At 42.3% G+C, this 16,301-nt stretch overlaps 1 protein-coding gene across 1 annotated transcript in view; it reads left to right on the forward strand.

The window, feature by feature from the left end:
- cpne5a (copine Va) overlaps nucleotides 1–16,301 on the forward strand; it is a 90,455-nt gene that overhangs the window by 50,560 nt on the left and 23,594 nt on the right. The window contains exon 7 of the mRNA XM_039010377.1: nucleotides 6,373–6,436. Within this exon, the coding sequence (XP_038866305.1) occupies nucleotides 6,373–6,436 (64 nt within the window). The remainder of the gene's footprint in view (nucleotides 1–6,372; nucleotides 6,437–16,301) is intronic.

A 16,301-nucleotide genomic window follows, 5' to 3' on the forward strand; every position in this document is an offset into this window, starting at 1 on the left:
ATCACACGTAATATGACAGGTTGTGTATAGATGCACATTTCGGTAAATGCTCTGCTGTCCTTTCAGCTCAATGTCAAATCTCCCACATGGTCAGACCTCTTGAGGATCACATTTCGATGCTGTCAAAAGTGTGAAACGATACACGATCAAGGTTCACATGATAAATGTTTTGGGATCCCTGGCAGGCAGTGTGCAACTGAACAACCTGCCATATGTTCCCTCTAGCTACCTCTGCTGTGACATTACCAATTTCTGCCTGAGCTACTTTTCCTCAAGTCTTCTTGTGTTTCTTAGGCAGTCATGAGCCGTTGGCAAGACTTGGGTGTCTTCCTGCTCTTGTGCTCTTGTTAAATCTATTTTAGTTCATCGGCTTTACATGTATTCATGAAACAACAATGCATTCTTTTGGATCCATAGCTACAGGGAGTGGAGTTTATGGGTGCGTGTAGTTTGTGTGTGCCTCTCAGAGGCAGCTCAGAGGCTCCCTGGGAGAGCAGTGGGTCTCCAGATGTGAGGGGATGGGGGGTAGGAAGTGTGGAGGGAATGGGGGATATTGAATGTGTGGAGGGTGTGGGGGTGTTGGATGTGTGGAGGGGATGGGATGGGAGGTATTGGATGATAAGGGAAGTGTAATTCTCTAGCAGATTATATTTAGTTACTGGGAGGACACCACCTGTCTGTCTCACACACAAATGTGCAGCCAGTTTATGATGTCTACAGCACAACTTTGTGGGCTACTTTGGCTACAGCTCATCATTGGTTAATTTCTTTGGTCATTTTTGGGGATTTTATTTTCAACATTTATGTGGCGGACTTTTCAGGACACTAAGTCCAGTCTAAATCCAGACAGTACAATAGCGCTAGGTAAAGATGGATTTTACTTTTGTCATAAATAATCCCCCAGCTGTCAATGTGTCACGTACATGGAAGGTAAGGAACTATGTTCTCCCAAAGTGCATCACAGACGGCCCACTGTCTCCATGTCAGACATAGAGTGCAGGAACCATCCCATTTCTTTTCTCTGCCTGGCCAACTGAATCTTTGTCTCCTGAAGTTGTTCCAGTATTCTGGTTTATCCCACCTCTGGCTCAACCCATCTGAATCTGGGCCATGGTCCTGAAATATTGAGGACTGTTGGCGCTAGCCGAGCTGACACATCCTGAATGTTGTATTCGACCCCTTTGGGTAAGGCCAGCTGCAAAGATGGAACAAGGCAGCCAAATACATGCATATTTGTTTTCTTTCTTCTTTTAATGGCTACTTTCTCATATGTCCACATCTGTCTGTCATTCTCTAGTTCTTGTGGACTGCAATTCAAAATACATAGGGCTTTGTTTCGCCATAATGCCCTTACTATAAGTGTATTGTTATTACAAATACATGTTTTTAACTTTGATCTGCACGGTATACACAATACGTTTCAATAGAAATGCAGCTCTGAAATACACTACATGACCAAAAGTATGTAGACACCTGCTCATCAAACATCTCATTCCAAAATCATGGGCATTAATATGGAGTCGGTCCCCCTTTGCTGCTATAACAGCCTACACTCTTCTGGGAAGTTTTTCCACTAGATGTTGGAACATTGCTGAGGGGATTTGCTTCCATTCAGCCACAAGAGCATTGGTGAGGAAGGGCATTCGCAGTCGGCGTTCCAATTCATCCCAAAGGTGGTCAAAGGAGTTGAGGTCAGGGCTCTGTGCAGGCCAGTCAAGTTCTTCCAAACCGATCTTGACAAACCATTTCTGTATGGACCTCGCTTTGTGCAAAGGGGACATTGTCATCGCTGAAACAGGAAAGGGCCTTCCCCAAACTGTTGCCACAAAATTGGAAGCACATAATTGTCTAGAATGTCATTGTATGCAGTAGCGTTAAGATTTCCCTTCACTGGAACAGTTGGCAGCATGGATTCGGGCAGGTGTCGTTCCGTTCTCCTGCCGACCGCCAAAGCCAGATTTGTCCGTCGGACTGCCAGATGGTGAAGTGTGATTAATCACTCCAGAGAATGCATTTCCACTGCTCCAGAGTCCAATGGCGGCGAGCTTTACACCACTCCAGCCGATACTTGGCATTGCGCATGGTGATCTTAGGCTTGTGTGCGGCTGCTCAGCCATGGAAACCCATTTCATGAAGCTCATGACAAATAGTTATTGTGCTGATGTTGCTTCCAGAGACAGTTTGGAACACAGTAGTGAGTGTTGCAACCGAGAACAGACAATTTTTACGCGCTACGCACTTCAGCACTTGGCGGTCCCGTTCTGTGAGCTTGTGTGGCCTACCACTTCATGGCTGAGCCATTGTTTCTCCTAGACATTTCCACTTCACAATAACAGCACTTACAGTTGACTGGGGCAGCTGACTTGTTGGAAAGTCACTGAGCTCTGCCAATGTTTGTCTATGGAGATTGCATGGCTGTGTGCTTGATTTTATACACCTGTCAGCAGCGAATGTGGCTGAAATAGTCAAATCCACTCATTTGAAAGGGGTGTCCACATACTTTTGTATATACAGTGGGGCAAAAAAGTATTTAGTCAGCCACCAATTGTGCAAGTTCTCCCACTTAAAAAGATGAGAGAGGCCTGTAATTTTCATCATAGGTACACTTCAACCATGACAGACAAAATGAGAAAGAAAAATCCAGAAAATCACATTGTAGGATTTTTAATGAATTTATTTGCAAATTATGGTGGAAAATAAGTATTTGGTCAATAACAAACGTTTATCTCAATACTTTGTTATATACCCTTTGTTGGCAATGACAGAGGTCAAACGTTTTCTGTAAGTCTTCACAAGGTTTTCACACACTGTTGCTGGTATTTTGGCCCATTCCTCCATGCAGATCTCCTCTAGAGCAGTGATGTTTTGGGGCTGTTGCTGGGCAACAGGGACTTTCAACTCCCTCCAAAGATTTTCTATGGGGTTGAGATCTGGAGACTGGCTAGGCCACTCCAGGACCTTGAAATGCTTCTTACGAAGCCACTCCTTCGTTGCCCGGGCGGTGTGTTTGGGATCATTGTCATGCTGAAAGACCCAGCCACGTTTCATCTTCAATGCCCTTGCTGATGGAAGGAGGTTTTCACTCAAAATCTCACGATACATGGCCCCATTCATTCTTTCCTTTACACGGATCAGTCGTCCTGGTCCCTTTGCAGAAAAACAGCCCCAAAGCATGATGTTTCCACCCCCATGCTTCACAGTAGGTATGGTGTTCTTTGGATGCAACTTAGCATTCTTTGTCCTCCAAACACGACGAGTTGAGTTTTTACCAAAAAGTTATATTTTGGTTTCATCTGACCATATGACATTCTCCCAATCTTCTTCTGGATCATCCAAATGCTCTCTAGCAAACTTCAGACGGGCCTGGACATGTACTGGCTTAAGCAGGGGGACACGTCTGGCACTGCAGGATTTGAGTCCCTGGCGGCATAGTGTGTTACTGATGGTAGGCTTTGTTACTTTGGTCCCAGCTCTCTGCAGGTCATTCACTAGGTCCCCCCGTGTGGTTCTGGGATTTTTGCTCACCGTTCTTGTGATCATGTTGACCCCACGGGGTGAGATCTTGCGTGGAGCCCCAGATCGGGGAGATTATCAGTGGTCTTGTATGTCTTCCATTTCCTAATAATTGCTCCCACAGTTGATATCTTCAAACCAAGCTGCTTACCTATTGCAGATTCAGTCTTCCCAGCCTGGTGCAGGTCTACAATTTTGTTTCTGGTGTCCTTTGACACCAGTCCTTTTGGTCTTGGCCATAGTGGAGTTTGGAGTGTGACTGTTTGAGGTTATGGACAGGTGTCTTTTATACTGATAACAAGTTCAAACAGGTGCCATTAATACAGGTAACGAGTGGAGGACAGAGGAGCCTCTTAAAGAAGAAGTTACAGGTCTGTGAGAGCCAGAAATCTTGCTTGTTTGTAGGTGACCAAATACTTATTTTCCACCATAATTTGCAAATAAATTCATAAAAAATCCTACAATGTGATTTTCTGGATTTTTTTTTCTCATTTTGTCTGTCATAGTTGAAGTGTACCTATGATGAAAATTACAGGCCTCTCTCATCTTTTTAAGTGGGAGAACTTGCACAATTGGTGGCTGACTAAATACTTTTTTGCCCCACTGTATAGTGTATAAATCTCTGGACTCTTCCGCTCACCTGTTGCTACTCTTGCCATCCCATTTGCCTGCAGACAGGGAGGGGAGTGACGGGGAGGAGATAGGTTTCTGAAGGGCATCCTTCTCTCCAAGGTCTAATCACATTGAGATGTGGTGGGCCTCTAGCTAACGGGATTTCTGCCCTAGTGCTCAAGTTGTCTGCTAAAGGGCCTCGATGGCTGTTTCTATGACGTAATTAGATGACGTGTCCTGATTGCTGCTGATACTGTGACTTCAGTTACCAAGGAAACATACAGTAATTTGTTATTTTCTCTCCGTGTCCAGAACATCATCGTATATTATCTCAGGATGGTGAAGACGGAAACTCTGTTTTCCACTTCATTTTCCATTTCCTCACCAATTTACTGTGATTATTCACAATGTGTGCTATAACTAGGGTTACAAAAGGGAGGGTATATTACTGGAAACTTTCAAAGTTTACCAGTAAACTACCAGAATTTTGGTAACTTTCAAGGTTTATATGGAAATTTATAAGATGACATCTAGTGACATTTTGGGGTACTTCAGATTACCACAGGTCTCTGTAATTATCTCTGGCCCTCTGTGTGGCCTTATTACATGTACAAATATTAAATAACATGATTTTTAAATAAAACATTGAATATCAAAGCCATAAAACAGTATCCTAAATATTAACCATCAACTTAGTGAATACAATTAGTGTTTAATATGAGGATTTCAACATTAAATATCTTGAATACATTTTTTTTTTACACACTTTTATTTATTTAACTATGTCAACATATATTTGTTGTCAATGTTTTGGCATCAAACTGGTAGTAGTTGTAAGAAAAGTCAATAGTTGGAAGAGTTGCAGAGTTAAAACAAATAATGTCATTATTCATTAGATGTTTTTTTTGTATTAATTACGTTATTTTCTCTTGAACCTTATGGTCTATCCACTAGAAACTCATGGACAATATGGATACGGATATAAAAATGTATACTATATATGAATACATTTTGTAAAAGTTAGTCATGTATAAATGACCAAAGTTATCATAGATTGCCATAGATTGTCTATTAATTACAAAAGATTACGTTCATTTTGGTAAATTACCGATAGCTTTGCAACCCTAGATATAACACCTTATAGTAAAAACAGAGGGTTGTTTAATGAGGGATGCCCAATCGCAGTCAGACTTGCACAATGTGGTACATCGCAAGACTGTTGCCTCTGTAACTCAGTGAGCACGCTATGAGATTGGACATGGTTTGATTGGACAGCTCTGTTATGCAGGAAATACCAATAGAAAAATGTGTGTCAAGGTGGAAGATTGAGACATACCTGGATAGGTGACCCATCAGCACCCTGTACCACTGTGAGACAAGGCCTCTGCTCAGTGTAGGTGATAAGGTGATGTGCTAGGAGGTCGCCCCTGTCAGAGAGAGTGACGTGCTGGATGTGGTGAGAGGATGAGCTGCACCACGGGAGAATCTCAATTGCATTTCCTTGATTCCTCACATCCTTCTCAAACCTCATGAGATGAGAAGCTCAGAGGTCCCTCCCTTCTGACCTTCTCATCCAATGGGTTTTGATAAAGAGGCAAGGAGAGAGGATGCGAGGAATCAGAATAATGCAATTGATATTCTCCCCAGAAGTTCACTCTACTAATGACTGGAGGAGGGGAGTGGAGCGAGCTATAGCTGGCCCAGAGTTACCCAGATTTACCCACTGCACAGTAATTGACCAGCTTGCAGGTTTGACCTCGCAAGCCCCTTACTGTCACACAGCCTCTTGCTCACCCTCTCTCGCACTTCTTCGGCTTGTCTGCTCTGGCTTTCTCTACCCTCGCTCTCGCTCGCTATCCTTTCAGTTCATTGAATCGTGCCTTAATTGGAATAAATTGAATCGACAAAGTGAAAGTAAGTTTAAATGAAGTAAAAACAAAAGCTTTAACCTTCATGTGATGGCAACTGCATTAAAGCAGAACAAGATAGGAAAGATGGCTGTGTGAACGTGCTATGCAGTATGTGTTGCATGGTTAATGAATTCTGACTCAATATTCCGAGGAAGAGCGGGACTGTGACTATATGACAAAGTATCATATTGTCATTAGTATTAAAAGATATCTCACTCTGTCTCTCTCTCTCTCTCTCTCTCTCTCTCTCTCTCTCTCTCTCTCTCTCTCTCTCTCTCTCTGTCACTCTCCCTCCCCCCCTCTCTCTTCCATCATTTTCTCTTTTTCTCTTTCACAGTGGGATTCCTGGGAAGAAGTTGGGGGCCATTATCTTTGCGGCGGAGGAGCTCAGTAACTGTAGGGTCAGTACCTGACAAGTCACCTTTTCCCCTCTGAGGCCACGAAAGTCAGCTTTTGTTTCAGCCATTGTTGTGCCAAGGCAGCAGCTACTCTTCCTGTGGTCCAGCAACATTAAGGCAGTTACAGTATATACAATTTAAAATATTACATGACACTGCATTTCATAACACTTTTCACAACACATTAAGTATGTGCCCTCAGGCCACTACTCTAGTATCACATATCTACAATTTAAAATCCCTGTGTACGTGTGTGTAGAGTGCGTGTCTTATCATGTGTATGTGTGTCTGTGTGTGTGTCTCTTCACAGTCCACGCTGTTCCATAAGTTATATTTTTATCCATTTTTTTAATCTGATTCTACTGCTTGTATCAGTTACCTGATGTGGAATAGAGCACCATGTAGCCATGGCTCTATGTAGTACTGTTCATCTCCCATAGTCTGTTCTTGACTTGGGGATTGTGAAGAGACCTTTGGTGGTATGTCTTGTGGGGTATGCATGGGTGTCCGAGCTGTGTGCTAGTAGTTTAAACAGACACCTCAGTGCATTCAGCATGTCAACACTTCTTACAAAAACAAGACTAGGAGAGAAAGGAGCGGGAGAGTTCATCTCCATGTTTGTTTACCCCAGAAATAACTGAGAGGGTTTTTCTCAGAGAGCGAGAGAGAGAGAGAGAGACACTGCTTAGAAATTCAGATGAGCGTGGGCGGAGCTCGCCACTCTGTCACTGAGGAACTGGCTGCTAAGAGATTTCCCATGATGCCCCTCTCCTGCTATCAGCCACCTCTGAGTCTGCCCCTGCGTTGTACTGCGCTGGAGAAGACTAACTTATTACAGTGGCTCCATGCGTGATGCTTCAGTCCCGGGGCGTCTCCACAGGGACCTGTCCTACTAGTCCTTCTACCCAAAGCAGAGCAGCGGACCAACCAACGGATGCACAACCACTGACAGACCATAAACAGCCATACATATTGTTAAGCCCTCAGACTGAATAATAGCTTCCATGTGATGAATTCTGTACGGTGTTGTTTTTTTATTTCCTCTCGAGGTAAAAGGGGTTGGCTCCAAGTCACTATTAAAGCTAAACATGTTTTCTGTGGTTATTATGCTGTACGGCTTTCTTCACATGTTGGAGCGCCTGTTAGTTAGTTGTGCTGTAGAGCTTCTGTCCAGAAGCATGTTCCTTATTTTATGAATATCGCTATCTGCAACAGAATATCATTGTGGATAAAAATGTTATGTCTCTGCGTCGAGTATGAAGGAAGTTAGAGGTAGTTTCACAAGCCAATGCTAACTAGCATTAGCGCAATGACTGGAAGTCTACAGGAACATCCGACTCTGGGAAAGTAGATAAAGGGCTTCATTTCCAAAAACTATTTGTGACCAACCGGTTGGATTGGGTCTCTTGTAGCAAAATTTGAAATTATGTTTTTTACATTGGATAAAAGTAGAGACTGGTAAAATGTAATATCATACACAACAGTTGAGGAACAATGGGAAAGTCATTCTACTTTGAAAGTTGATAAACTTGTAACCCCACTTCTGAGAAAATGACCCTTGAATGTTTTGGTACACCTACTGGAGAGCTCTTATTTGTATACACTCATTCAGGATCGTTCACACCCTCTTTAGCCTTAGCCCCACCCATCTCTTTAAGGATTCAACTGTGAGGCAACGTCTATTGACATGTCTGTAGACAGTTCTCGTAGTGACATCATGTACATTCTAGTGTCGTCCGACATCAAACTTGTCGTTGTCGTTATGAAAAAGTATAAACACAAAAACGACAGGCTGCGTGACATCAGCAGCCTGGTGGTCCAAAATAGCATAACTGGTGGGGTTTTTTAACCAATAAACCCATCTGTTTAAAAATGTATTTAGTATATGTCAATCTAGCAAACCAGGCAACTAAAAGCAACTTTCTAAACAATGTTTTGGTTAGTTTCTAGTTTGTTAGCTAGCTAGCTAACATTAAGTTATATACTCACAACAAGATCATTATTTACAAGATAATGGCAAGCTAAATACAAAAAAATTGTTTACGGTTGTGAGTGTGACAAAATAAAAGCAGGTCATTCTACCAGTGAATTTTAGAACTTGGACACTGTCTCATTGGCCTAACGTTACATCCTAATTTGACTTTGGTGCAGGTCATGTTGTTCTTCACATTGCCATCTCTGGTAAATGCACACTATATCAAATAAAATCAAAGTGTATTGGTCACATGCACAGGATATAGAAGGTGTAAACGGTTCAGTGAAATGGTTACTTGCATAATGGAGTCTTTTGTTTAGAAATGTAGCTAGCTAGCTAAACAATGAACCATAAACCCAACTCATAACATTACTACCCTGCATGAATCTGCTGGCAGCTAAAGCTAACAAACTAGCTAGGTTCAATGTTAGCTACCTAGCTAACGTTAGGCTATAACTAGCAATGCAAATGGCTCTGTGATATGAATAATATTACTACACAGATCATTCACGTAACGTTAGCTAGCGAGCCAGCCAGCTAATGTTAGCTAGCTAGCTAACAGTATTGGGTTTATAAGCGCAAATATCGACTCTGCGCTTGAGCATGCTTTTGCGGCACAGTCGATAGCGCGCTGGACTTCGGGCTAAAAGGTCGAGGGTTCGAGGCCTGCTCCCTGCCTGTTTCATTACATTGGTGTCAGAAGTGATCGGACCTTGCATCCACGACAGTGCGTGTGCTTGGCTGGTGAGCGCGTTCCTGGTAGACGTAGAGTCGCAAGCTAGCATGTATAAATGTATAACATCTGAAAATGTAGCTTGTTCGACTCTCTTACCCGTATACATGAATGAACGCTTCTCCCTCTCTGTCATGGATGCCATGGTTGCCCTTTAGTTTGAAGATATAATCTCGGAGACAGGTGTTTTATACAACAGCCTTCTACTGTCTGTTCTCTTTTCAACTCCCTCCACATTATTTTCAATCAAACGGCAGAATTTTCTCCATCTCCTTAGATATCATACTCTGTTTCCACCGAGCATTACACTGATTTCAAAACTCGGTCCTCCAGAAAGTGGAGAGCATTAGCAACACTTATGCAGTTCTTCATGATATCTTTCAAAATAGCCGCGTTAGAGTCAGGTGTGATTACCAAAAAAGATCGGTAAATCTGAAGGATCTATTTGAGCAAATGAGAAAGATGAATACGACTTTGTTGGGTGTTGCATCCGATGTCGCCACGATAAAAACAACTACCGAGCTAAAGGAAAAAGTTGATGCGATACAAGAGAGGATGGATGGGGCAGAGTGGCAGTGTGTGCCTGATGTTCTTCTCATGTAGTTGTTTCCTCGCTGTTGCAAACTTCTTCCTCTTCATTGCCAGTTCCTGGAAAGGGCCGGGAAAAAAGACAGCCGGCGGCCTTCCCACTGAAAGCCACCCTTTTCTTTCGCCGCTTTAAGTACCTTGTCCCGGGCTGTAGATTGTAGGAATCGTATGAGAACCGTTCTTGGGGGCCCATTCCCGTCAGGCATGGTTAAACTGCGATGGGTTCGTTAAATTTCAAATTCATGCCTGCAATGATTTTCTGCACACACACAAGATTAGTCCACCGCCAGTTTCACTAACCTCTTTCAGATGAACTGATTTCCCCGTATTTCTCCTACTTCTGTTCTCAAGTTCTTCGACACGATTCCACAATATATCCAGCTTTTTCTCATGATTCTCATTACCCTTCTCCAGACGGGAGACGGAATCCTCGCCGTTGAAATCTGCCATTCTCAGCGACCCTGCTCTATACTTGGAAGGGAAAGAAAATGATGTTCAAGGACAACGTGGAGGCAGAAAGTTTATTGCAAGAGCAATGTGTTTAGCCTAGATAAAGAAGACGAGACAAGGTAAAGTACAAGTTGAATTATAGGCTGTTTACAATACAAATGAAGGTAGCCTATTTGTTTGAGGGACTCTGGGGAGTGTTGCTAATTTAGCCTTTCATGCACCTCACGGACCACCTTACTGACCATAAGGGCTCCCGAGTAGCACAGCAGTCTAAGGCACTGCATCTCAGTGCTAGAGGCATCACAACAGACCCTGTTTCGATCCCGGGCTATTACACTACCGGCTGTGATCTGGAGTCCCATATGACGGTGCACAATTGGCCCAGCGTCGCCGGGGTAGGCCGTCATTGTAAAATAAGAATTTGTTCTTAACTGACTTGCCTAGTTTAATAAATATTTATATATTGTTTAGTTGATACTGCAGCATCAAAGACAGTTCTGTGATGATTGATTCATCGAGAAGCAACGTTACGTTGCTTTGTTTTATTTGGGGATTGGTTTTCCATGTTTATTTACACTGTTTTTTTTCTACAGCAGGAGCATATATTGTGCAATTTTATATAATGATGTTTATTAGAGTTGTAACGTGTTAAAAGGGGCACTTCATGCTCACAGGCTATAACTTCTCAGAGCAAATATGGATACTTGGAACATACTGTAAATGGTTGTGGTAACCAAGTGAAGAGAAAAAAGATTTTGACATATTTAAAATCAAAACAGGCAGATATTATGTTCATACAGGTATCACATTTAACAGATACAGAGGCACTGAAATTTGGAGGAGGCTAGGTTGCAGAAGTTTATCATAGCTCATTTAATTCCAAACAAAATTGGGTGATTATTCTGATAAGCAAAATACTTCATTTTGTAATGTTGAAGCAACACTCTGATGAGTCTGGCAGGATTATCTGCATTGAGGCTCTTATAAATGGGATTACGGTAGTGTTATGTAACATATATGCTCCCAACAAGGAGGACCCACATTTTTGTCATGAGGTCAACATTATACTGGGAAATATGGAGGGACAGATCGTCCTTCCTGGAGACATCAACCAAGTGATGGACAATATGATTGATAGAAGTAAATTTACAAGTAACTCCGCGCCAAAAGATAGACTTGCAATACATATGCTAGCAGAAGATATGGGCCTTACAGACATATGGAGATTAGTCCATCCTAATGATAGAGAATATACTTTTTTTCTCCCACTGTCATAAGACACACTCCAGAATAGATGTATTCTTGATATCTAATTTCATGTTTAATAATGTGATTGATTGCAAGATTGGGCCCATCGCCCTCACAGATCATGCTATAGTGGAGTTACATGTTGATATAAACTCTGAAAATGTAAGGAAGGGTAGATTTAGACTCAACACCATTGCAAGATTAGATATTTAGCCAATCACTAGCACATGATCTTAGATCCTTTTTTGAGATCAACGTAGGCTCACCTATAAGGATTTCCACAGTATGGGAAACCTCTAAATCATATATTAGATGCAAAATAATAGCATATGCGTCCAAAAATATGAGGGAAGGGGCTGAAGCAGTAAAAAGATTAGAAACAGAGAAATGTGTATTGGAAAGGGATTTGGCAATACATTGCACAGATAGCACGTTTCAAACTGCCTGCAAACTGAAATTTCAGTTGCACAAAATGTATAACAAAAAGAGAGAATATGCACTGTTTAGGCTTAGAACCAGTTTTTATGAGGAAGGTGAGAAGACAGGCCGGCTACTAGCAAGACAACTAAAAATGCTTCTAACGTAATCCCAGCATTTAAGAAGGGCAATAAGATGGTGACCTCATCCAAGAGAGAAACAATGTTTCAATGTTTTTATGAAGATTTATATACAGTACATCCTCCTGTTCGGCGAGCCCCATAGATATGGATACTTTTTTATCTGGTATAGAATTACCTAGATTATCAGATAGCAAAGTAGAGGACCTAGACTGTACTATAAAAGAACAGGAAGTTCTTGGTCTGGATGGCCTTCTTAATGTGGATTGTAAGATTCTTACTAAGACCCTTGCAATACGCTTAGAGAAGATCATACATAGTGACCAAGTAGGATTTATTATGAACAGGTAGGTTCTTACACCTCATGTGGTTAAACCGCTCAAATATAGTTCCTACCGTTGCTGTCTCCTTAGCTGCTGAGAAGGCATTTGATAGGGTAGAGTGGGCTTTTCTCCTAAGAACCCTAGGAAAATGTGTTTTTGGTCCTGGCTTTTGTAAAGGGATAAGTGTCCTTTATTCCAATCCTAAAGAAACAGTTCTTACAAATGGAATTATGTGTCCTTTTTTTAGTCTTTCTAGAGGCACAAGGTTGGGTTGCTTTCTTTCCCCTCTCCTGTTTACCATAGTTTTAGAGCCTCTTGCGACAATGATAAGTACAGATACAGAAATTGGGGGTGTCCATGGAGGAGGAAAAGAACACAAGCTGCTTATGTATGCAGACGATATTCTTCTGCTGGTCTCTGATCCTCTTTAGTCTCTTCCACAATTACTTACTTGTATTGAATCATATTCTAGTTTGTCAAGCTACAAAATTAATTGGGATAAGTCGAAAGCAATGTCAATTAATGCCATATGTTACTCTGGAAATGTTAAATGGGTTCCTACTGGGATGAAAGATTTGGCTTATACATTTAGTTCAAATTTGGAGGAAGTGATGGGACTAAATTTTGAGCCACTGCTAGACAAGATTAAGACCAATATAGAAAAATGGGAAGAGAGAGAACTTTCTTTATGGTGAAAGATCAACGTGATTAAAATGGTTGTGGTCTCAGAATTTAATTATATCTCTGCAATGTTACCTATGAATATTCCAGACCGTTTTTTAAAAACTATATGACATAATAATTAAATAAATACTTTTTTGTGGGACGTAGTGTGCTTCTCCATTTTGTGCCCATTTGTACCTTTAATACAACTATAGTAGTAGGTGTATGTGTGTTAGTATCTTTAGGTGTGAATATGTGGACTAATCTGTGTTTCATGTGGGGGAGAGGCAGAGAAGGGAGGCAAAGAAAGGAGAGTGGGAGCAAATGCGGTTAGAGACCACTGTCCCAGGGCCCTATTAACTCAAAATCAGCTCCTGCGTTTCAAGGATAAGAGCAGCATTTCAAAGGGTTGGGGCTGATTGTGCAGCCAATCATGCTTTTGATTGGCCTAAGAGCCAAAGCAGGACTCAATCACGGGCTAGGAATGTGCTGGAAGGAGTCTGGCATTGCGGCAGAAGAGGTCTTTAGCCATAGCAGCACCACAGTGAAGTCTATTAATTCAATTATACAATGGCTGGGTCTAATCCTGGATGCTGATTGGTTAAAACCGTGTTCCAGCCAGTGTCTATTCCACCTCTTACCATCGGCTAAGGCTATGACGGCGAAATACCTATTTACTCTTCCATCTCACTGCGCAATCCACTGTCTCATCAGACCAGCAGTGGTGAACGATGGCTATTGGACCTAGTGGGAGAAACAAAATCTTCCAACACGTTGTACCAACAACAACCAAAATTACAGAAACATAGCATCACTTAATGCGTCCAACTGAATCTAACAGGCCTGAGGTTGAGCCACGCTTTGGTCTGCCACTAACAAATAAAATAAAACTTATTTGTCACATGCGCCAAATTCAACAAGTGTAGACCTTACCGTGAAATGCTTACTTTCAAGCCCTTAATCAACAGTGTAGTTCAAGAAGAGTTTAAAAAATATTTACCAAATAAACTAAAGTAAAAATAATAAAAAGTACACAATAAAATAACAATAACGAGGCTATAATACTTTTTTGTGGGACAGGAAAAAACCCAGGATTAATATGAAGAAGGTGTGCTCACCAAGTGATGTAGGAGGATTGGCTTTACCAGATGTTAAATTGTACAATTTACCATTTGAAATGGCAAAATTTGCGAAGCATTGGTGTAAAGGGGATGCTGGCTTGTATTTGATAATAATAGATCGGGAACTAAGTTATCCTTTCCCCCCTGTTGATATTCAGTCACATAGTCTTACAGTGGAGAGGTCAGTTGAAACTACCAAACCCAATTGTCTTACACTTGTATTGAGGTGTGGAGAACAGTACACAAGATATGTGGAATTTCACATCTGAACAACGATGTTCATTATTGTAGCACAATCGTAGGCTACGGATAGGAAAGAAGTCTGTGTACTGCTCAATATGCCTCAGCTAGCCCTTTTGTTCCACCTCCTGCACACACCTGGTTTAAATGGTGTCTAGAGATTAAACCTCTCTCATCGTCACTCAATGCCTAGGTTTACCTTCACTGTACTCACATCCTACCATACCCTTGTTTGTACATTATGCCTTGAATCTATTCTTCCGCGCCCAGAAACCTGCTCCTTTTACTCTCTGTTCCGAACGCACCAGACGACCAGTTCTTATAGCCTTTAGCCGTACCCTTATCCTACTCCTCCTCTGTTCCTCTGGCGATGTAGATGTTAATCCAGGCCCTGCAGCGCCTAGCTCGACTCCCATTCCCCAGGCACTCTCATTTGTTGACTTCTGTAACCGTAAAAGCCTTGGTTTCATGCATGTTAACATTAAAAGCCTCCTCCCTAAGTTTGTTTTATTTACTGCTTTAGCCCACTCTGCCAACCCGGATGTCCTAGCCGTGTCTGACTCCTGGTTTAGGAAGGCCACCAAAAATCCTGAAATTTCCATCCCTAACTATAACATTTTCCGACAAGATAGATGTCAATGGCGTGCGTACTGGGAGCGGAGTCAGGTGCAGGAGAGCAGAGAGTTGTGAACAGGCGCAGACTTTATTTAGGCAGGAGAAACCAACAGATGGACACCACTGCGTCGAAGCCTCCAGCCAAAGCAAAAGTGCAAACGCGCAAACAGTCACAATAACATACCTCGTGAAATAAAACACGGAATAAACGCATACCAGTGAAGCACGTCAACATAGACACGTAACACAAAACAATCTCACGCAAAGACATGAGGGGGAACAGAGGATTAAATACATGTAGTGTGATTGGGGAATGAAAATCAGGTGTGCAGGGAACAAGACAAAACAAATGGATAAATGAAAAATGGGGCGGCGATGGCTAGAAAGCCTGTGACGTCGACCGCCGAACGCTGCCCGAACAAGGAGAGGGGCCGACTTCGGTAGAAGTCATAACAATAGAATTGCCCAAGGGGGACAGAGTTGAAATCTACTGCAGAGATAGCCTGCAGAGTTATGTCATACTATCCAGGTCTGTGCCCAAATAATTCGAGCTTTTACTTTTAAAAATCCACCTTCAGCCCCCAGCTGTGCCCTGGACACCATATGTGAATTGATTGCCCACCCTCTATCTTCAGAATTCGTAATTTTAGGTGACTTAAACTGGGACATGCTTAACACCCCGGCCGTCCTACAATCTAAACTAGATGCCCTCAATCTCACACAAATTATCAATGAACCTACCAGGTACAACCCTAAATCAGTAAACACGGGCACCCTCATAGATATCATCCTGACCAACCTGCCCTCTAAATACACCTCTGCTGTCTTCAACCAAGATCTCAGCGATCACTGCCTCATTGCCTGCATCCGTAATGGGTCTGCGGTCAAGCGACCACCCCTCATCACTGTCAAATGCTCCCTAAAACACTTCAGAGAGCAGGCCTTTCTAATCAACCTGGCCCGGGTATCCTGGAAGGATATTGACCTCATTCCGTCAGTAGAGGATGACTGGTTATTCTTTAAAAGTGCTTTCCTCACCATCGTAAATAAGCACGCCCCATTCAAAAAATGTAGAACCAGGAACAGATATAGCCCTTGGTTCACTCCAGACTTGACTGCCCTTGACTAGCACAAAAACATCCTGTGGCGTACTGCATTAGCATCGATTTAGCCCCCGCGATATGCAACTTTTCAGGGAAGTTAGGAACCAATATACACAGCCAGTTAGGACAGTAAAAGCTAGCTATTTCAAACAGAAATGTGCATCCTGTAGCACAGACTCCAAAAAGTTCTGGGACACTGTTAAGTCTATGGAGAATAAGAGCACCTTCTCCCAGCTGCCCACTGCAATGAAG

Source organism: Salvelinus namaycush, chromosome 16, assembly GCF_016432855.1.
Source record: "Salvelinus namaycush isolate Seneca chromosome 16, SaNama_1.0, whole genome shotgun sequence".
NCBI lineage: Eukaryota > Metazoa > Chordata > Actinopteri > Salmoniformes > Salmonidae > Salvelinus > Salvelinus namaycush.